The sequence below is a fragment of the Sturnira hondurensis genome, unplaced genomic scaffold (assembly GCF_014824575.4).
Source record: "Sturnira hondurensis isolate 20B ecotype Veracruz unplaced genomic scaffold, ASM1482457v3 Scaffold0015509, whole genome shotgun sequence".
NCBI lineage: Eukaryota > Metazoa > Chordata > Mammalia > Chiroptera > Phyllostomidae > Sturnira > Sturnira hondurensis.
In genome coordinates this window covers 3,689,357-3,712,256 of record NW_028088140.1, presented here as the reverse complement: position 1 = coordinate 3,712,256, position 22,900 = coordinate 3,689,357, and the positions used below count along the sequence as shown (strand labels likewise).

The following is a 22,900-nucleotide window of genomic DNA, read 5'->3' as shown; positions in this document are numbered from 1 at the left end:
CAGTGGTTTGGGCCATGACCCCACTCCAGGAGCAAACACGCCCTCCTGAAGGACCGCTTCCCTCCCAGCAGTGACACAGGCGTTGGCAGGGTTCCAGCCCACAGCTGATAAATCGGACCAGACAGGTCCTAATTAAATGCTAGGCTTTTTACATAACTAAAGAATACAGCTTAATTTTTCTGAATCAGAAAACAAACAGACCTTGAAATGCTAGAGTGTAATTAATGTGCAACATTGACAAAAACTAATGAAGGATCATAAGAAGGAAATTGCATCATCTTTACAAGATCATAACATATTTTGTGCAGTGGTTCAAGGGTAAGTCTTCTTAGAATAACTGCTTTTGATAACTAAGAAAATGAAACATTTAGACAAATGCATATATTTAAATCATATGGAACTTAGATATATCATTAGTAAGATATAAATAAGCATGCTTATTGCTTTTGCTGACTTGTGGAAATAAGAATCAGAATTTCACAATACAATGGTTTTCACAAGCCTTCTCCCCTTACCCTATTTTTCTTTCCCTATCTCATTTGTCTTTGTTTTCCTGTACCACTCCAACCCACCCTCTGTCTCTGTCCCACTTTTCAGTAAAGTTTTAGGCTTGACAGTGGATCACTTTTCCTCTGCACATAGGACGTGACTCTATTTTCTAGGGCTTTATTAATATTTACTCTTTGATTCGCTTCCCTGTATAACTTTGTTATGTTAAGGAAATTTCTGTTGAGAATTTACAGTCAATAACTAATCTTGCTGTCTGTGATTTTTATATGTTCAGCTTAATGCATTAATATAGAGTATAAGAAGAAAAATTTCTAGGCTTAACTTACCTACTCTGTTCCTTTTTTCCATCTTTTATAAATTTATTTAAAAATCAGTACATATCTGTATCTGTCTAGCAAATTAAATATTTTGATGTAAACTTATCTATCACTTATCCAAAAAGTATTTAAGACCAAAGAGCTTTGGTGAGTACCATAGGTGAATCCTCTATTTTGAGTAGGGCTGAGGAGTGGATTCAAGGGACTGCATATTCCTTTCAAAAGACCAAATGCACAGTAGAAGAAACACTGCTTGAAACCAAGGTTGCCTTAGGCAGAATTGTGAGGTCAGTGAGCTTTATCAGCAGACTCCTTTAAGGCCATTCTCCACATCAGGATGCCTTTTACTGTTCAGGAAGCCCGAGACACTCTTAGGAGATTCTGAAACTCTTCCTGCCACAAAAAAATTTAAGCTAATAAATATATCTATATAATGGTGATTAAGTATACAGCCTTTCCTCAGTATTCTGTTATTCTGTAATAACAACCTTCCTTCAAGATGCCAAATATAAGGCATCATATCCTTACATACCCCAGCCCCTATGCCATGCAAACACCCCTGATGTTCACACAGGCCTAACTAAACTCAGAATTCTAACAACCAAGGGCTCCAGAGAGCCACGGATAGTCCCTGTGGTTGATGAAATATATAATTATCCCCAATTTAACAATATTTTGTGGTAAAGTCACATTATAAAATATGTGGAATCTAATGAACAAACTGAACTAACAAGCAACATAGAGACAGACTCAGAGGTGGAGAGCAGGCTGACAGCTCAGCGAGGGAGGGTAGGGGTGGAGGGATTGAGCCAAAAGGAAAAAAGATTCATGGACTCGGACAACAGTGTGGTGACTGCAGGGAGGGAGGGGGCATAGAAGGGCTAAATGGTAATGGAAAAAAAATAAAATAAAAAAGGAAAAAATACCAAACCAATTTATATAGAGATCATACATATGGATATACATATATATGGCTATGATACTATAACACACTTAAAGACATAAACTATATATAATTTTAAAAAATACAAGGTTTGTCCAATAGCAGAAATCAATCAACCCATTTAACCAATACCTATGAAAAAATTGTAAAAGCAATGATAAATAAGATGACACGAGAAAGAAAATTCTAAGGAACTTTAGCTTAGATACTTATAAATTATCAATAGAAATTGCTTTACAGATAAATAACTAATATATGTATATACATGTACATATACATATATATATATACACATACACATATGTATATAAATAATTCCTCATGGAAAGATCAGAAATAAAGTCAACAGACCCAGTCACGTAAATGGATTCTACAGTATAGTTACTCATGACACTAATTTCTTGAATGCAGTCTTGGAAGTTTGTATTCTGGTTACTCCTGATAATACTATTTGTCTAAGCTTTAAAATTAAGGGTGGTTGTCCCACAAATTCTTGATTCTATGTGACACTTTTTGAATGAATGTTGGTAATACAACCATATGAGATACAGTTGATGAAAAAATTGTTGGCAAATAAAGCACATGGAAAATGGTGGGATCAGATTCTTCAGTTTTTGTCCTCAATGCCAAGACTATGGTTCTGCCTGTAGAAAAGACAATTTATATTCTAAAATTGTAAATTTATGAGATAACTGAACAATGCTTCCAAATGCCAGTTTCTTTCTGATACATTCTAACACTTAGCATCTTGTGCCAATAGAATAGACCTTTTGGTCTGGGCTTTGAATTGTTAATCCTTAAGGTTTTTGAGTTATATGATAGGCAGAATTCTAAGGTGTCCCCTAAGTGGCCCACCCCCTGGTGTACCCATGCCCTCTCTAATTCTCAACATCATGCATTTATTTGGATATTACTTTTGCAATTAGGTTCTGTTATATAATCTAGGTTATCTTGGTCAGCATGGCCTAAACTCATGAGTCCTTTAAATCATTGTCTTGAAGTTAAGGACAAAATTTGAAGCACGAGAGAGAAATTTAGTTCAAGGGAAACTGTTGCTGGCTATAAAGATAAATGGGCCCACATAGCAAGGAATGCCGAAGTCTCGAGCTGTTGAGGGAAGCTGACAGCCAGCAAGCTTACAGGACCTCAGGCCTACAGATACAAGAAACCCGAGCTCCACATGAAGTTACAGACCCAGCCACCACCTTAATTTTGACCTTTGTGAGACTGTGAAAAGAGAGCCCAGTCAGGTCAGCCCTGGATTTCTGACCCACAGAAACTGTGAGTTAAAAAATGAGTATGGTTTTAAGCTGCCCAGTTTATGGAATTTATTATGCAGCAATAGAAAACTAATAAAATATGTAATAAGTAAACATTTTTTTTCTGAAAACCAATCTTGAATTTACTACTGTAAGGCTTGCATTTGTGAGTCCAGTGATTTATCTGGTCAACAAGCTAAACCACCCCTTGAACCTCAGATTTAGAATCTCAATAGCGCTCTATTGATTTTCACTAGGTAGAGTTTATTACCTCTTCAGTGGTTGAAAAAGGGTCATGAAAATATTTCTTTTGTTGAAAATTATGTGCAATAATAGTATTCCAGACTGATGATGTGTGATTTCTGATAACCTAGAATATCCAGGACCTACTGGGTTCTATGTTAGGAACAGATTTGAGGCCCAGCTATTATATCGTAATTCTCTATATTACCCAATGGATATCTTTGTTCATGTGACGTAAAAATGTTGCAATTTTTACTGAGCTTTTATTTTACGTTAATGGTATGAATAGGATGTGATTATGAGCCATAAGACTCAATATAGATTTTTTGCTTCCTGATGGATAACAGTTAACCCTGACTGAGCACTTGTTATGGGCCAGGTGCTACTCTAGGCATTTCACGTGTATTATTTCCTTTATTTCTCTCAACAAAACTATGAAGTGCTGCTGTTATTCCCAGTGAATAGATGAAGGTATTGAGACAAAGAGCAGGCTAGTAACTTGACTAATATTGTACAGGTATATAACCATTGTGATACTATCTTCTTACATCAGGAAATAAACTTCAGCAGGTTAGTAAAGGACTGTATTACCTCCCTCCATTTTCTACCATTTCCAAATTGTCCTTTTGACTTGGTACTGGTTTTAGCGCCAGCACTCCTAAAAGAGAAAGAAAAACATTCCTTTATGGGTGAATAATGTGAGATAGAAGTCACCTTTATAGACAGCTGGCTGTTATCTAATTACTATAAAAAATAACTTAATACTCACTACTTCGAAGTAATTGCAAATAGTCATTCTCCAACATATTTCTAAGTTATAGGCAGTAACAAAAATATATATTATTTTATTATACTTACTTATGTAATAGCATATATGAAGGGTGAGGCAAAAGTAGGCTTATGGTTGTGAGTACATGGGACACAGAATTTATTCTTGTATTATTATTTATTAATTACTGTATTCTTTTCCATATTCACCCCTGGAAACCAACTTTTGTCCACCCTGTGTATATCACGTATCTGGCTGCCCAGGAAGGATCCAGAGGAACATTTTGCTATTATCTTTAAAGAATGCATCAGAAAACTACATAGTTTAAAATTTAATGTTCTTTGAGTGGCTAATAGGTTGTGTTTTTGACCGAGGTAGGTATTTGGTGCTTCCATTTTCATGATACAGTTTGGTGGTTATTGATTGCTCATTTCTCATTGATTGCTTGAGAAAACATTATTCCTGCCCATTAATAATTTCTTTACTGAGAAATGTTCTCAGTGACTCTGCTGAAGGAATTAAACTTATATTCTCCTGTAAAATGTCCTTCACTTCATCAAGACAAGGAGACTGCTGCTCACCTGCTAGGTTACTTTAGTCTTATCTAATTACTTTTTCCTTAATTGTACGTGCAATGTTTTTGGATCTTCAGGAAACATCGGGAATGTTACATTACAGAGTCCATAAAGCATATTTGACTATACTTGCTTGGGGCGGGGTGAGGAGGACATATTCAATGACAGTACAAAGTGCCCTTCATGAGGATGTGGAGGACCGTTTTCTCTCTGTTCTCAGTGTCACAGTAGGTTACAACTTTTAAGGGATTTTTATTTTTATTTTCTGTGTTCTACATCTGGTAACTCAGTGTGGTTGTCATTTTGCTCAGAACCCTGGAGCTTAATTTTCACCTCATTCTTCCCTGGTTTCATGTTACTTCCCTCACCTTTCTTCTCCAGTGATCCTCATATCCTCAGACAAATGTTTGAAGTAGATACGGAATGAGATAGGGTATGCATTCATATATAAACGTGACTAGTAAAAAGCATTAGTAATAATTGACTAATAGGAAATTTCTTGAATGAGGTTTGCTTTCTTTTCTATAACTCACTATTGATTTCAAAATTAAGGCCATTTTTTTCCTTTCGTAGAAAGAACAAGTACATGGATTGTTTAAAACCATCCTTATAAAGAAAACTTCCATTGAAATAAATAAGTTCAGCTTTAAAAACAGCATTAATAAGAGAAGAAACTACAGCCTTCATCAAATGAATTAAAATTAAATTTTGTGGAGTTGTGGGAACAGGAGAGAACTCAGTGACGGCAGTTGTATCAATTAACCACTAAGCAATGATTTCCTTTCTTTTGTCATCAGGATGACACGGTGCTGAGCAAAATGATCTGTGACCTGTGTTGATGCCCTGTAACATCCGAAATCTCTTTCTTAAGTAGAGTCCAGCTAATTTTGGATGACTTACAGTAATTGATATCTAGTTTAGATAATAATATGGAAGAAAGATACTAAAATTAGGTTATCTAAATATAATAAATTGGTATAGAACTTTTTAACGCTAATGGATGGCTTATTTCAAAAATTATCTATGTATTTTCTGAAAAAAGACTAAATCAGTAATATTCTACTGTTTATTTTTATTTTTATACTTGGGATGATGCCTTGCTTTGGACAATTTATACAATATGTTTCAAAGTTTTAAACGTATGGTTTGCGTATAAAACATCTCTAATTGGAGGAAGTAACTTGTTCAAATTACTTGTTAAAGTTTCAGTCAACCTGTATTAGATATTATTTTTAGGATATAGTGGGGGGAAAAAGCAGTGTTTCTGTTCATTCTCCTTCACTGAAGATGCTGCGGAGGGCGGATGGCAGACTGGAATGGTGCTGACTAGCTTTCAGTATGGCTGTCTGATTGACTTTCCATATGCTTCTTTTAAAGACCATCGTAAACTGCTTGATTCTTAGTTTAAGCTATCTGAAAACCTTAAGAAAAGTGAAGCAACAAAACTATACAATTTTGTAAGATCATCAGGAAAAAAGAAAAGAACTCTGATAGTATTTGCCAGTGACTTTTGTATTTGTATTATAATTATTTATGAGACCACAAAGCTAAGTTAATTCTCTTAACTACCCCTTGAAATAAGATGTGATCATTATTACTACTCTTATTACTCTATGAGCAACTGAGGATCAGAATTTTGCCCAAGGTTATTCAGCTACTAAGTTTCAGAGTAAAATTTAAACCAGATTTTGTTAATGCCAAACCAGAGAGATTTTGGCCCCAAAAGCCTCCATTATTTTTCTTCTTCTTCTCTTTAATCTTTAATTTTTGTTTGCTGGGTCCAACATTAAGGTTTCTTTTCTTTGAAATTAAGTAATTTGATTATTAAGAATCAGAAAAACAAGAATTTTCAAGTGATTACAATGAACATAATATCTAAGCAACTCTCCTAGCTGTCAAAGTAGTTAAGGGAGGGGGCGGTAAGGCGATCCTGCTGAACTGAAAGCCGCTTTGTCAGAAATGTGGGGATTGAGCAGTCTTTGCCAAACCCATTTCGTCCTCATCCATTTTCAAGATAAAATAGAAAATAAGGTACAGGTTTCATTGCCAGGGTTCATGCTCACATTTTTTTAGATAATTAATATGATCACTGAAATCAATTTGAGCACTAGACTTAGGTTTACACAGAATTAATTCCATTGGGCTTAACATATTTACATACCAGTGTGTGAACCCATAAGGACATTTTTCAGTAGCCCAGGCTGAAATGCTCAGAGACTTGCAATATGTTTGGGAACCAACTGTTGACATATGGTAACAACACAGAATAGCTTCAAGATTTATTATCAACCAATGGGACAATTTGGGAGAAACTTGAGTTCAAAATTCTGTTCTGTTGAACGAAAAACAGTCTATGCTACAGTGAGAATCCAGAGTAAAAAAACATTCTACATTTCAAAGGCTTTAAAAAAAGAGGCACAGGTTTATCATGTAAATATTATCTGCTGAAGGTCTGCACTTGCTGACTAGGAATTTACTGGCACAGTGGGGCTCCTAAATTAAATAAATAAATAGGCAAGAACCGTTTCTTCTCAATCTGGCTTGGCCTGTGCACTTGAACCATTAACACACACACTTCAAAAATGGTGAAAGAAACCACTGGCTTTGAGTGTTGCTCATGCGTGCAGCCATCCTGCACATGGAAGGTGGTTTTTCACACTGTTGGGTGAAATGGGCTTTGGAGTCAGACTCCCTCTGTATGAGTCCTAGGTCCCTCACAGAAGCTGTGGCCCCGGACAGTTGCACAATCCCTCTGAGCTTCAGCTTCCTACTTGCAAGATACCTAGTGAAAATTAAATAAGAAACTTGTTAGCTCTTTAACTTATAGCCTGGCACATAGCAAATTTTTAATAAATGTTATTTTTACTATCAAATCACATATTCAGTCAACAGCCACAGAAGTGGATCCACTGGTGACCAGGAAGTCTTCGCAGAAGGGGTGGGGTCTGAGCTGTAGTGAAGGCTGACTTGGTTGGGCGCGGGTTCACTTTAGATCCACTCACTAATCTTTTGCTGAGAGCCAGGAACAGGGGCTGGTGAGTTAGATCAAGACCTTCTTTGTTCCTCAGTACCACCCAGTCTAGCCATCCTATAAACAGAATTTCAATGCAACAGAGGAAGTTAAAGCAAGATAAATACAAACAAGATCTGTAGCTATCTATTGGGACATAAGGTTTCTGTGTCCCAAAATACGTACAGACATACATATGCCAAGAAATTATGTCNAAGGGGTGGGGTCTGAGCTGTAGTGAAGGCTGACTCCGTTGGGCACGGGTTCACTTTAGATCCACTCACTAATCCTTTGCTGAGAGCCAGGAACAGGGGCTGGTGAGTTAGATCAAGACCTTCTTTGTTCCTCAGTACCACCCAGTCTAGCCATCCTATAAACAGAATTTCAATGCAACAGAGGAAGTTAAAGCAAGATAAATACAAACAAGATCTGTAGCTATCTATTGGGACATAAGGTTTCTGTGTCCCAAAATACGTACAGACATACATATGCCAAGAAATTATGTCCCCAAATCTGTCATCAGTCACAGTCCTGACACCAAATCTGAGATATAAATTATTTAACTTATGTTTATCCACCACCTTTTCTGAACAATATTTAAGGCTCCTTACATGAGCCTTAAGGCTCTTTACAGAATAAATGCTATTGTGTACAAAAATAGACATATAAACACATAAAATAAGTATAAATATATAGAGATAAAACATTAGTGTACAATAATATCTCACCATATAAAATATATTATATAGAGTACATTGTATTATATTCTCCATATATTATACCTTATATTATTTATTATTTGTTATAATATATTATTCTATGAAAATATAAATTAAGAAAGTGAACCAAGGTAGAAATAAGAATTGGAAACATAATATGAAACCAAGAGTAGGTACATATATGAAAATGCATACTACTTTGTATTATGATATACACACACATATATAAATAATATCCAAGGGTTTCTAGGCAACATGCTAGGTTTCAAGGGACATGACACATGCTTCCCCTATACCCTACTTAACTTCAGAGTCATTTGAGTGACAGAAATGGAACTCAGACAAATGAATTCAAAATGCCCTCCTTATTACTGAGGAAACCTAGATCAAAGTGTATGACTTAGGTCTGAAGCAACAATGACCTTGCTAATACAAAACCCCCCAAATAAACTAGGTCATCAAAATACCCCAGGTTGATCAACCACAGGCCTCAAAACAGGGCCTCGAGTTAGCAAAACAGGGCCTGTGTGGAGGGGCAAAAGAGAATTTGTGCCCTCAATAGGCAGGCAATTCTCCCCAAAGGGAAGATGAACCGTCTAGGGGCTAGTTCCTTCTTCCACTTACCATCACCCTAGTCATTCTTGCTCCCCAGGAAAGGTGAGTAAAGGAGCCGACAGAGGATGAACCCACCCACCAGGAGGCTGGTTTCTTAAGCCATTAGGCTTAACCATTACATTCAGCATAGCTCTCACCTTCAAGGGAGAAAATCCGCCTGCTTATTGGACAGTTATGCTCACGCCTTCCTGAGACCTACCCCCATGCCAACCACTACTCTGCAATATCCTCTGGCAGTCTGTAGATTTGACCCTGGGAGGCTCTGAGATGGATCTGAGAGTGTCAGTGAATGTGTCTTAAAGGCTTCTCTCTACCTGAGATTGGCATTTCACTCTCAGCTCCATGTGCTAACCGAAATTACATCAAGCCACATTATCTAATGACATAGTTTATGAGATATTCTGTGATGAAATTAAATGCTAAGTAACTATACTTCAAAATAGAATTCTAGAAACATTAGGATGACACATTTATATATACCTCCCTTACTTCCATGAAGTTTTTGAGGAAAAATAAAAGACTACAGATGAACGCTTTTTGCAAGTTTCTAAACTTGTTTAAACCTAAAGCGATTGCATTACAAATTCAGAATTGCTCACTTTGTGATTCAAAAGCCCAAAGAATATGCGGTCCAAAATACCCTTCCCCATTTCCTTTTGCTTCATCTCACCTAGAGGATTCATAGTGCCTCATTCAAGCTGGGTTCTTTCAATAAGTGCAGTCTGAGTGGGCTTTTCCAGATACAAATGTACTCCCTTCAGAGGCACATAAATTGTTATTAGCTCATTTCCAAGTCTCCCATGACCTCAATATTTAAAGAGAATGAAGCATCAATTACACACATATTATCATCACAACATTGACCCTAACCCCCATCAAATTTAAAGAACAAGTTAATTCTGAGTCCCTAAAATAGTTATTCTAGATAAAAGTATAGTCCCAAAACCACTACCTAGTGCTTCCAGAGACCTAAGAAGAGACTTGGTAACTGAGAAGTCAGAACATGGAAGAAATCTTGGTATAGCTTCACCCAGATGTCGGTCAGCTTATGTTCATTGTTTTTAGTCTGCAATCTTTGAAATGAAACACAATTAGTAATTTCCCACCAGGGGTTAAATGATGGCACTGCTTTACCATCATTAGAGGAATTCTTCTCCAAATACCGTCCTGAGCTGGCAGCATCCACGTCACCTGGGAGTTTGTCAGGAAAATGCAAATTCTCAGGTCCCACTCCAGACCTAGTGAATCAGAAACTCTAGAGGGCCCAGCAATCGCGGGGTGTAAGAAGCCCTCTAGTTCACTGTGATGCACTGAGGTTACGAGCAACACTGGATTAAGACACCCCACGGCCTTTATCTTGGGGCAGCTTTTGAGATACTCCTGTTTTCTTGCACCGTTTTCAAACACGCAATGGTGGCAGGCCCAGACAACAGGTCTACTTGAAGCTTCTTTCTGTTTTGATTTTTTTCTGCATACCCCAAAATTCTGCATACCCTTTAAATTTCACTTTTCTACAACCCTGGGTTTCTGGTACTTGAGGCTACATTTTGTTTGTGTGTGTCAGATGACAGACTCTCTTGGGAGCGAGCATTCCTGCCCCGCGCAAGGGTTCTCCAGCCTGGAATCTGTATACCCCGCTGGCCTCTACCCCTGCTTCCTGCTATGGCATTTACAAAATTTACCTCCCAGAGAGTTTCCCCTTTTCTCCGTGTTTTTTGTTCTGTTTTTGCTTTGTTTTTTCAGCTGAAGAATCAACCTCAGCAGATTCCTGAACTGACACTGCTGTTGATGTTTCTGAAGCCTGTGGCCCTCGCAAGCCTAATGACAAATGATCCTTCTACCATATTCCTGCCAAGACTTGACATTTCAGAGTTCCAGGACTTAACTGGCATTTCTGTCTCCAACATCCTAGTCTGCAGAATAAGTTTTCCCTCTAGTGTGTTGGTTCTCAATCAACCTTGGCTATATATTTGAATCGCTTGTAGAGTTTTTAAAATCCTAATGCCTGGGCCACACCCAGACTATTGAAATCAGAATCTCTGGGGGCAGGATGCAGATTTAGTGTTTGATGATTTCTCTTAGCTGTTCTTTCAGCGTGAGTCATTTACTATTTTTGTTTANTTCTGGTACTTGAGGCTACATTTTGTTTGTGTGTGTCAGGTGACAGACTCTCTTGGGAGCGAGCATTCCTGCCCCGCGAGAGGGTTCTCCAGCCTGGAATCTGTATACCCCGCTGGCCTCTACCCCTGCTTCCTGCTATGGCATTTACAAAATTTACCTCCCAGAGAGTTTCCCCTTTTCTCTGTGTTTTTTGTTCTGTTTTTGCTTTGTTTTTTCAGCTGAAGAATCAACCTCAGCAGATTCCTGAACTGACACTGCTGTTGATGTTTCTGAAGCCTGTGGCCCTCGCAAGCCTAATGACAAATGATCCTTCTACCATATTCCTGCCAAGACTTGACATTTCAGAGTTCCAGGACTTAACTGGCATTTCTGTCTCCAACATCCTAGTCTGCAGAATAAGTTTTCCCTCTAGTGTGTTGGTTCTCAATCAACCTTGGCTATATATTTGAATCGCTTGTAGAGTTTTTAAAATCCTAATGCCTGGGCCACACCCAGACTATTGAAATCAGAATCTCTGGGGGCAGGATGCAGATTTAGTGTTTGACGATTTCTCTTAGCTGTTCTTTCAGCGTGAGTCATTTACTATTTTTGTTTAAGCAGTTTAATATGCTTTTCCCTTTGGTCCCTTTACTTCTCTAGAACTGCGTGGTGAATGAGTGCCTTCTCTCTTCTTTCTGGCCAGACTATGGTTTTTCTAAAACAGTCTTCTTCATTTTGTCTTGTGGCATCATCCATAGAGACAGATAAAAATAAATTAGCAAATTACAGATTTGCTGAAATAACACTGTTCAAGAAGATTTTAGAAATTTTTATATTTCTGAGTTGGATAATCTCCTGTCACACTAGTTTCCAACCCAGGATTGGATCTGACCTGTCGCTGTCCTGCCTAGCCCTCCGGTAATATGCCTAATTCTCACTGGATCTTTCTTCATTCCACAGATTTCTTATTCTAACACTCTTGAGGCAAGTTATAGCAGACCTGTCCAGAGTTCACTAGGAACAGTGAGGCGTACACTGTGTTTGTTAAGGTCTACACACACAGGCATTGAAATCATTCAAGGATTTTTGCTCGATAATATGGTCACTCACCAGATTGTACAATATGAGATACAGATGGGGGGGGGCCCTAAAGGGCAATCACAGTGACGTCAGGCCAGTCTCTCTGCTCACATTCAGGGCGGTCTTTAAGGAGGTGAAAGGTATGTATGCAAACATGTATTACTCACATGAAACATATATGAGGAGAACAAAGAAAATATATCCAAAAGATATTGCAGCTGGTTCAAATACTTTTATGTGTGTTTTCTTTAGAGTTTTCAAAACTCTGACTAAAGACATAACTATGAAAGAGGAAATAAAATCCAGGATATTTAAGATAAAAATTCTCTACTATAACTGTATGGAATCTATAATATATGCGGAATAGAGATTTAAGGGAATCAATATGTTTTGGTATTGAGAGAAAAAAGGAAGATCATAGACAAGCATCAGCCTTCTCCTATGGGCAGGGTGATTTCTATTATGCTAATGACCCAAAGCAAATGACAAAAAAGAAATTTGAAGATTTTGACCTTTAAAAATCAGCCCCTCCTTTACCTTATGCTATTATACAGCTGACTTACCTGGAGTCCTTTGCTCTGGTTCTAGGGTCATCAACAGTCTTTGGATTATAATTCGGTTCCCCAGTGAGAGTGCCTCGACAGCAGAGAAATGTCTCAGTGGTAGGAAGAGGACTCGGGTTAGCATTCTGGTTCAGTACCTTCTTTTGAATTTGTTTAAAATAATTCTGCCTCTAAGAGATGAAGTGAGGCTTTTAAATTTGTAAAATTTTGCCAGGCTTTACCACTGATTTTTATCAGTACCACTGATACTGAGCAGTAGAAAAAATGTTAATGTAATAATCAGCTCTCTTAAAAACAATTGGCTATAAGCTAGTCCTCCCCGTGACATCCCCTATAAGTGCACAAGTTTTTAATTCATAATACTCTAAGATAATATATGCAGCAGCAGCAGCAGCATCAGTGAGTGGCAGTTTAATGCAGAGAAGTTCTATATATTAAAAAGCATGGTTTATTTTAATTTGTGCCTCAATAAACGCTTTGTGTCAGGATGGAAAAGCTTAAAACTTAAAAAAAAAGGAATACTAAATCACTCCATCATAAAATAAAAAGCCAGAGTTTGGAAAGTTCAAGTTTTGTTTCTCAGTCCAACTGCTTTGTTTCAATTACTGTGATTGACTCCCTTCCCCATCCCATTCTCAGGAGATTACTGATTTCAGCCTACACTAAATTGTCCTTCTGGCAGCGTTACTTGGGCGACAAGGCCAGTAAGGGTAAAGGGAACATGAACTGGCTTAGCTGTTAGATAATGTTGCTAAAGTTTTTCCAGAGTTTCTTACCAATATTATTTGGGGACATTCAATTAGGCCTGGATGATACATTTGTGAGAACTAGATAGTAGAAACCTACTACATTTCTGGAGCCTAAGGGGATGCTGATAGGGGCCATGAACAAACTGGGATAAATCTTTCTGATGGCTAAAAATAGAATATTATCATTTTCTGGCAACAACAGCAGCAAAGAAAAGAAACACGTGAACAACAACAGAAAGGTGCTGAGGTTGCCAAAGGAACAGACTAGAGAGTAGGATTAAATGAAGTCTTCTATCAGCTCTTATTACTTTTGCATTGGGTTTTTCCCTTAAACAGTACATTAAATGCAAAGCAGCATTGTTATTTAAAGTTATGAATTTATGAAGAATATATTTTTAAAAACCAAAAAATCATGTATACCTTTTCATAAATACATATGCAATATTCTAACCAGTGAATATCAAATGCTGAGGTTTTATACAATTTTGATTTAAACAGAAGAACACTAATTTTGGTATTTGACCTGAAGACATTTATTAATTATATAAATGTATTCATTTTGATTTAATCAAGTTAATTACATACTGAGACTTTAAAAATTAAAAAGTCAAAATACAATGAATTTCCTGAAATTTAGTAGTATATTTCAGGAAGTACTAAACCAAGGAACCAAGATCAAAGAACCATTATTTGTAAAAGGGAAATCACAGTAGGAAAGATAAAAAATGTACATTTATTTTTTCCTAAAGTTAATGACATGTACAAGGTAAATTAACCAATAAAATGTTAAACATTGTCTGCTCCCTATGATTAGAAAATGGAAAAGAAAACAAACATTGAAAAGGTCTATATTAGAGCAAATTACATTAGCAACTATAACAAATGAAGCCAAAATCCCAATGGCTGAACACAGTGGAAGTTTATCTCTCACTGACAATACTGTCCCATGCGGGGCATTAGATTTACTAACCTCCAAGTAGTTATTCATGGATTCACACTTCTTTTACACTAGAAGTCCACCATCTTCACTTTAGGAAGTTGAGTTTACAGTGGTATCTTCTTTGACAGGTTAAGCGAAAGGAAAGAACATGTAGAAAGTATAGTTGCTTTTTACTGATTAGGGCCATATATGGCATATTATTTCTTCTCCCTTTCCATTGGACAGAACTAGCCACATGACCCAATCTAGATTCAAAGAAAATGGAAAATATATTTTAGCTGAATATCCAAGAGACAAATGAAGCAGTTTGATGAATACATGGAATTGTCTCAGCCATCATGTTTCTCTAGGCTAAAGTTTCACTGTGACATAGTACTTATTTCTCACAAAAGTGAGAGAAAATTATAATAAATGCTGCTTAAATTTTATAACCCATCTACATTAATGTTACATGATATTTTCATACTTGTCAACTTCAGGGGAAGATAGATTACTGTCAAGGGCTCCCACAGGGCTACCTAATTCAGCCTTCAGGTTCAGTCTTCAGGTTCATACATAATCAGTTGTGACCAGATGAGACTGGAGGTTGATGAATGATCCCTATCAAAAATCACACAAGACTTAAAATATAAACAAGAAAGCCCACTTATGAGTTTGTAATGAGAAAAGTAATTTCCCAGTAATGATAACACTTACTTTTCCTATCTAGAACTTCTCTTTCTCAGAATGAAGGTGCCTAAAAAGCTAGATTATTCAGAAGAATTTTATTTGGCTTAATATAGAATCAATATTAAGGAAGTGAAGCAGTCCTGTGTCAAGACTGTTGGACTTCAAATCCTAGTCTTACCTACTTAGAAGCTATGTGACCTCAGGCAATTTACTTAGTTCTCTACCTCCCATCTTCCAAGTACATAGCTACCAAACATGCACAATTATTGCACCTCTACATAATTGTTCTGAGCATGACAATATAATTAATTTTAAAAAGCATAGCAGTTTCTCTTATATAACAAGTATTCAATACACAACAATTATGTTCAGCTGACTCACAAGGAGATCAAGAAAAATCTCTTTTCTCTATCTCAGAGATGATCTCTTTAGTGGTTGTATTGTTTGTGTTCAACAAATGTAATAGTTCTCTCCAACAAACAAAGTTAGCCACAAAAACTCACTCTTTCCCCAAACTGAATTTTCACAGGCTGCCATCTTCTTCAGTTTGCTTTTTCTTTGTTTAGCTGCACTGTCATCACTAAGAGTCAGGAGCCAAGCTAGTCCCAAGGGCTTGGAAAAATGGTCTCTTCTCACTGTGCATGTTCAAGGTCAGTTTTGCATCATAAGAACAACCTAAATTTAATTTTTTCAGGTGAGAACCTCCCTGTGATTCTGTCCTTGACTTTGTTTTATTTGCGAAAATCTGCATTTTTTCCTATTCTAGTGAAACAATTATATCTTTATTTTTCAATGAATACCAGTAAATCAGCTAGGATGTTTCTGTATGTATGCTTTCACTTTATTTTTCCTTAGGGATTTACTGGATTGTCTTTATTCCCAAATTGTACATATAAGCAAAGAAAAGATTAATCACAATTCCCCATCTCTGCTTCAGTTGATGTGTTAAGTCAAAATTGTAGGAATTGCAGCTGAGATAAAGAGGACAGGAAGAAAGATGAGGGAAACTCTGGTGTCCACATTAGTTGATCTCTCAAGAGTTTACATGCACTCAGCAGGATTATTCCATTCTATAAATCCAGGGAGCAGCATTCACAGAGAATGCCAAATGAATAGTCCCTTTCAGAATCGTGCAATGGAGGGGCTCTGGCTCTAGGCATATAAGTCCACCTCTTCCTAAAATACAGACCCTACCTAACTGAAATCCTTGGATCAGTAGTAGACTCAAAGCCGGTTTCATGTAAAGAGGTCAAAGCGCACCTCCTTTAGTCCCCTTCCCAGCATGATCGCCCCTGTAATGAAGACCCACTGGCACACATGAGTATGTCTGAGCCACAACTGATCTCTCTTCACACCTGCTCTCTCGTGCACTTGCGTTTAAATATTTTATTACTCTGGTATCCAAATCAACCCTTAAAGTATAAAAATTGTCTTTGCTTACCTGTACTGATTCAACAATACTTATCAGCCTACTAATCGCTAGACATACCTGGGTAAAAGTTGGGAAAATAATGGTGAAAAAAAAGCAACTATAAGGTATATATCTATCTTCCTTCATAGGGATATACATATGAACCAAATATTCACATATACAACATAAAAATCAGATTATCTTGTTTAACAAATAATCACAAATTTTGGCCTCTTAAAACATTTACTTAGTTCACCCTTCTGTTCATTAATTTACACTGAACAAATTAAAAAGTCAATTCAGTAGGAAGCAAGTCAGATTAAAATAGGAGGTATAAAAAAGAATGGAGATAAACTAAGAAAAAAATGGATATTTATATCAGAGACTCAGTTATGTATTTGCATCTGAGTGTTATTGATTGTAGCCTAAGAAGTAGAAATAGGGATGTTTTCTGGCTCTTTGTGTTTATTCCTAAATTTAAGTTTCTGCAGCATACGTATAAAAGTCTGCCACATGGAGAGCCAAGAGGGAATGTTTCCCTGGCCTCACTTCTTTGCATGCATTTCCTCACAACTTCATATCACGTTATGAAAATTGGTAAGAGAGGAAAAAAGAAAGAAGCCTAAATCACTTCTATTCAATAGTGACAATAAATGTGTTTACAATGCAAAAAGCTCTTCAGGCATAGTACTTTGAGGTTATGGTTGTACTATTTTGCTAAACCAAAAGGCATTCCTTTTCCTTGGTCTTAAAAGTTGTTCAGCATTCCCATTTTAATAGCAGGTAAGCATGAACAAACTGTCTGATAAACACAAAAGCTGTTGTGCCTCTTTATAGTGAATGACAAGTGAGATCTTACAGCTTCACATCAGATCAGTGGAAAAACAATTATGTGTAAAAAATATGTGCAAACATTTTTCCTATAAAGCCAAAGATTCAAGGCAACATGTCTGGAATGCGTTTCTCCCTTTAGGCTGCCCCATTCCATGAAACATCTGTCTCAATTTCCGCTCTTCCCGGAGCCTCCTTTTGGTGTCTCTAAAAATCCATTCTTTCTGAAGTTGCCTCGTTCTGACCCTGCAGATGGAGCCCGTATGTCTCTGTTTAAGGAAGTGTGCCCAGTCTTCTCAAGTGGAGATTTATGGCCATGATAGCTCCATGTATGGCTTCCCAATGCACCAAACAAAGTAGGATTTGCTTTCATGCATTAAATGTGTTAAAGTAAGCATTAACACATTCAATGATTCTTCAACAAAATCTCTAAAATATAAGCATACAGCTGTGCATTAGATACATTCTGGACAAGCATACTTTTTGTACTATATTCAATAAGTACCTGTTGATTATATATTAGGCTATAGCCTTTGGGTACAAAGACATACGACATAACTGAGAGTGTCCTGTCTACTAGGCTTGGGGAGGCAGAAATGTGGTGGAAGCGCTATACTACAGTGGAGGAGGGGCTGAGAGGAAGAGGCTGCAGAAGCACAGAGTGGGACGCACTTCAGAAATGTGCACTGACAAAAGAAATTTTAGGGGTTTTTAAAGGATAATTTTCACTTGTGATGCAATGTATTCAAATTTATCAAAGGTGGCATTAAATAAGTGTAACTTTAAAATGTTATTGTTATCTAAAAATTTAGGTAAAACATCCATATATCTGTCCTAATTATCCATGTACTTTACACATGAAAGTAATAGATTGCATATCATTTTGACATTAAATAAATTAGAAAGTAATTTGTGGGTTTTTTGTTTTTGTTTTTAGTTTTTCTAAAATTTTTGCTTGTTCAATGAAAACAAATAAAGAAGTATGGAAAGGATCAAGGGGCCATCCCTGTCAGGTTAAGGGAAAATCTGGGATTTCCAGGGATGCCCTGAGGAAAAGAGGTCCTAATGGGTGGGTCTGCTATGTCGCCAACCAATCATCTTGAACAGATTTTTTTGCCCAAGGTCACAGAGAGAGGAATAAACACTGAGGCAATGGGAAGGAGTTGAAGAGTAAGGGGCTATTCTAAATGCAAACAGTGGTCTTAGAGGCAATAATGTATTGCTTAAAATATATACATGTAAAAAGAGAAAAGCAAGTGTAACCTAAAATACAATCCCAGACCATTGTAAATGACAGTGCTATGAGCATAGGGGTACATAGATTCTTTCAGATGGATGTTTCAGAATTCTTAGGACATATTCCCAGAAGTGGGATCACTGGGTCCAATGAAAGTTCCATTTTTAGTTTATTGAGGAAACTCCATATTCTTTTCCACAGTGGCTGCACCAGTCTGCCCTCCCACAAAGAGTGCACTAGGGTTCCCTTTTCTCCACATCCTCGTCAGCACTTGTTGTTTGTTGATTTATTCATTGATTGTAGCCATCCTGGCAGGTGTGAGGTAATAGCTCATTGCAGTTTTAATTTGCGTCTCTCTGAGGATTAGCGACATCAAACATTTTTCTTATGTCTATTGGCCATTTGTATGTCATCTTTGGAAAAGTGTCCATTGAGGGCCTTTGCACATGTTTTTAATTGGATTGTTTGTCTTCCTGCTATTGAGTCAAGATCTGAAAACAGCCAAAGTACCCATCAGTAGGTGAGAGGATAAAAAAAGCTATGGTACACTCATACAATTGAATACTACATAACCATAAAAAGAAGGAAATCTTGTCCTTTGTGACAGCATGGATGGACCTAGAGAATATTATGCTAAGTGAAGTAAGCGAGTCAGAGAAAGACAAATATACCGTACGATCTCATTTACAAGTACAATCTAATGAGCAAAGTAAACTGATGAACAAAATAAGACCAGAGGCATGGATACATGGAACAGACTAATAGATATCAGAGGGGATTGGGGAGGGAGGACTAGAAAAGATTAGCCAAAGAATACGTGTGCATATATGCATAAGCATAGCCCATGGGCNACATATTCCTAGAAGTGGGATCACTGGGTCCAATGAAAGTTCCATTTTTAGTTTATTGAGGAAACTCCATATTCTTTTCCACAGTGGCTGCCCCAGTCTGCCCTCCCACAAAGAGTGCACTAGGGTTCCCTTTTCTCCACATCCTTGTCAGCACTTGTTGTTTGTTGATTTATTTATTGATTGTAGCCATCCTGGCAGGTGTGAGGTAATAGCTCATTGCAGTTTTAATTTGCGTCTCTCTGATGATTAGCGACATCAAACATTTTTCTTATGTCTATTGGCCATTTGTATGTCGTCTTTGGAAAAGTGTCTATTGAGGGCCTTTGCACATGTTTTTAATTGGATTGTTTGTCTTCCTGCTATTGAGTCAAGATCTGAAAACAGCCAAAGTACCCATCAGTAGGTGAGAGGATAAAAAAAGCTATGGTACACTCATACAATTGAATACTACATAACCATAAAAAGAAGGAAATCTTGTCCTTTGTGACAGCATGGATGGACCTAGAGAATATTATGCTAAGTGAAGTAAGCGAGTCAGAGAAAGACAAATATACCGTATGATCTCATTTACAAGTACAATCTAATGAGCAAAGTAAACTGATGAACAAAATAAGACCAGAGGCATGGATACATGGAACAGACTAATAGATATCAGAGGGGATTGAGGAGGGAGGACTAGAAAAGATTAGCCAAAGAATACGTGTGCATATATGCATAAGCATAGCCCATGGGCACAGAACAAAAGTCTAGGGGTGTGGGGCAGGGGCTGGGTAGAGGGGCACAAAGTGGGGGGCAGGAAACTGGGGGATATCTATAATAATGTCAACAATTAAAAAATACAATCCATGAAAAACTATTTGAGTATTTTAAAAATGTTTAAATGCCTCCTATTTTTAAAACTCTTAAAAAGGTCAATTTTAACATTACCAAATACTGTTGGTAATACTTGATACTGAAAATGTATGAGAATTGGTATATCATCATCAAGTCATAGTTTTCATGTCTGCATGTATTGCATTTTAGTGGAAAGGATACTTTTCAGTAAAATACAATTGGAGGAAGTGTAAATTGTTGTAAAGCAACAGAATATTTGAATCCAGGGGACCAATGATTAAAAGGACTAAAATATACATGCCCATTTTTTATTGGTTATTATCTTGGAGGCAAGTAGAATTAGGGTGAAGGGGACTGTGCGCTTCGCATCAATTTGAATTGTTCACAATTGTGCATTTTTGCACTGCCATGTATTTAGAAAACTATAAATAACTTTTTTAACTTATGGAATGAACAAACATATAAAAGTATTTAAAAGTGAAGAACTCCCTCCTCTACAAAAAGGCATTAGAAAGTATTACTAATATTTGAGAATCAAACTGATTAGAAACAGCAATAGCACTATGGAACTGCATGGGCCGTCCCAGGCAGGCAGGCTAGTCAGAACACGAGTGCCTTCTTGTGGCAAAGAGGAATACATTTGCAATTGATTCCACTGCCAAAAGGGTGATTGAGGTTCCTCCTCAAAATCTGCTTTTTTTTCAGATCGAAATAGCAACAATGATGCCTTCAGGGAACAGAGAGCTCCTCACCCCACCCCCACAGCCAGAGGAGGCTGAAGAGGAAGAGGAGGAGTCCACCCCCAGGCTGATTGATGGCTCTTTCCCACAGGAGCCTGAATTCCCCAGGGTTCTGGGTCCACAAACCAGTGAAGGTCAGGTCCATCAATGCTGAATTGTAATTAAGTCCACTTGGTCAACCCTCAAGACCGCCAAATTCCAAGTCCACAAGGATCTCAAAGAGAAAGTTTTGCAATAGACTAGGTTTGAAGCAAGAGATATACTTCTATTTTGCATTAAAATATAAAATACTTTAACAATTCAGCTTGGGCAGATGTAAATTCTCAAATAACCAAAAATTTAGGATGAAAATATTTGTCTGACATCATTACTTGAAATTTATGTGACTGATGAAATGCACTTCTACAACAAGTACACTATGGGCAAGGTAGAATGTATATCTGAGAGATCAGGCCACAGAAGTTCAAGGTGATAATATTGCTGATGATGAATGATAATGATGATGGCAATAGTAATAATATTTTACATGGATTGAGCACATAATATCTGTGGGCCATAATGCTCAGCACTTTACATTATCTCATGTGAGTATCCCAAACTCCCTGTGAAGGTGTTAGCGTTGATCTTCCCATTACTACTGAGGTAGTAGTTCTAAAAGGGTCGGGACTTGACAGAGATCACATCACCTTTAGTTTCACATGCTGGCCTTGAAGTGAGACTGATCTGATTCTTGAAGGCAGCCTGTTTGGTTGGAAAGCAGGCTTCTTCTCACTCAGTCCAAGGAAGAAGCAGAGAGAAGGGAAGGAGACAAGTGGTCCCTTACACTGAATTCCGTCTTGTAGGGCAAAGGTGATCTAAACCAGAGCATGTTCATCAATGAGAAGCAATTCTGGAATTAAATGTGATTTTATAATTTGTCTATATTTCTTGTTAGAATTTATTTGTGTCATTCTTGGGGTTATTCAAGTGGGCTCACACCAAAATGCTCTCTCTATGACTTTTCAAAAAATGTTGTCATTAAAATGATCTGAATGTGAGTAATAAAGTTAAATTTTAATTCACATTCTAAGTTCCAGAAATAAAGCATCACCAGAAATTCTAATATTAAAATTAAATTATAACCTTATAAAGTCACCAAAGTTAAATAGTTTGGAATCATTTATTATATTAAAAATCAAAATATATTTTAACTATTAATACAAATTCCTAAAAATAATATTCTGAAGCCTTATAAAGTAGTCTTGAGTTATGAGTGGAAGACCATAATTAAATTATAACTGGTGTGAATATATATAATTACTCTAAGAAATTATTGCTAAATTAGCACAACCATAGAAATGTAGAATAAAAGGCCTTCAAAAATATAATAAATGGGAAAAATTTATATTGACTGGAAAAATCAGTAAGTATTATTTTACTAAAATTATTTTTATTCCTGAAGTTGTTATAGTAAATGATTTTCCTAATCAATGATAACAATAAGACCTTAGTAAGTACATTACTAGTTTTTTGTGGGGGCAGATGCCATGTTGAGAATGTTTTATTAAAGTTCAGCATTGTTAGAACTAAGCTAAAAAGAAGTACAGTAAATATTTACAAAAACATTGATAATACAACTTAAGTCATTCACACACATAAAACGCAGAAAGGTCTTAACAAGTTTACAAGTTGAAAGTTATGGAGATGTCCCAAAATGAATGTAACAGCTCACTGCTGAGTATGGCACTGATACAATATGTAAGATCTTTGAGTGTATGTTGTCCTCACTCTTCTGCAGCCCAATCCTCCCTAGAAATTTGTTCTTTGGGAAATCCAGACTCAGAAGCAGCCAGATGGAGACAAGTCAAAAGTTGAGGTAGCCACATAACTTACGGTAGAATTTTCTTCATCCTGCTGACTGTGCTAAGACTAAACACCCAGGATGTTTTTCTTTAG

At 37.0% G+C, this 22,900-nt stretch overlaps 1 protein-coding gene across 1 annotated transcript in view; it reads left to right on the top strand.

The window, feature by feature from the left end:
* The window catches only part of EPYC (epiphycan), a 41,400-nt gene that overhangs the window by 2,947 nt on the left and 15,553 nt on the right, over window positions 1-22,900 (top strand). The window contains exon 3 of the mRNA XM_037064653.1: window positions 20,931-21,099. Within this exon, the coding sequence (XP_036920548.1) occupies window positions 20,931-21,099 (169 nt within the window). The remainder of the gene's footprint in view (window positions 1-20,930; window positions 21,100-22,900) is intronic.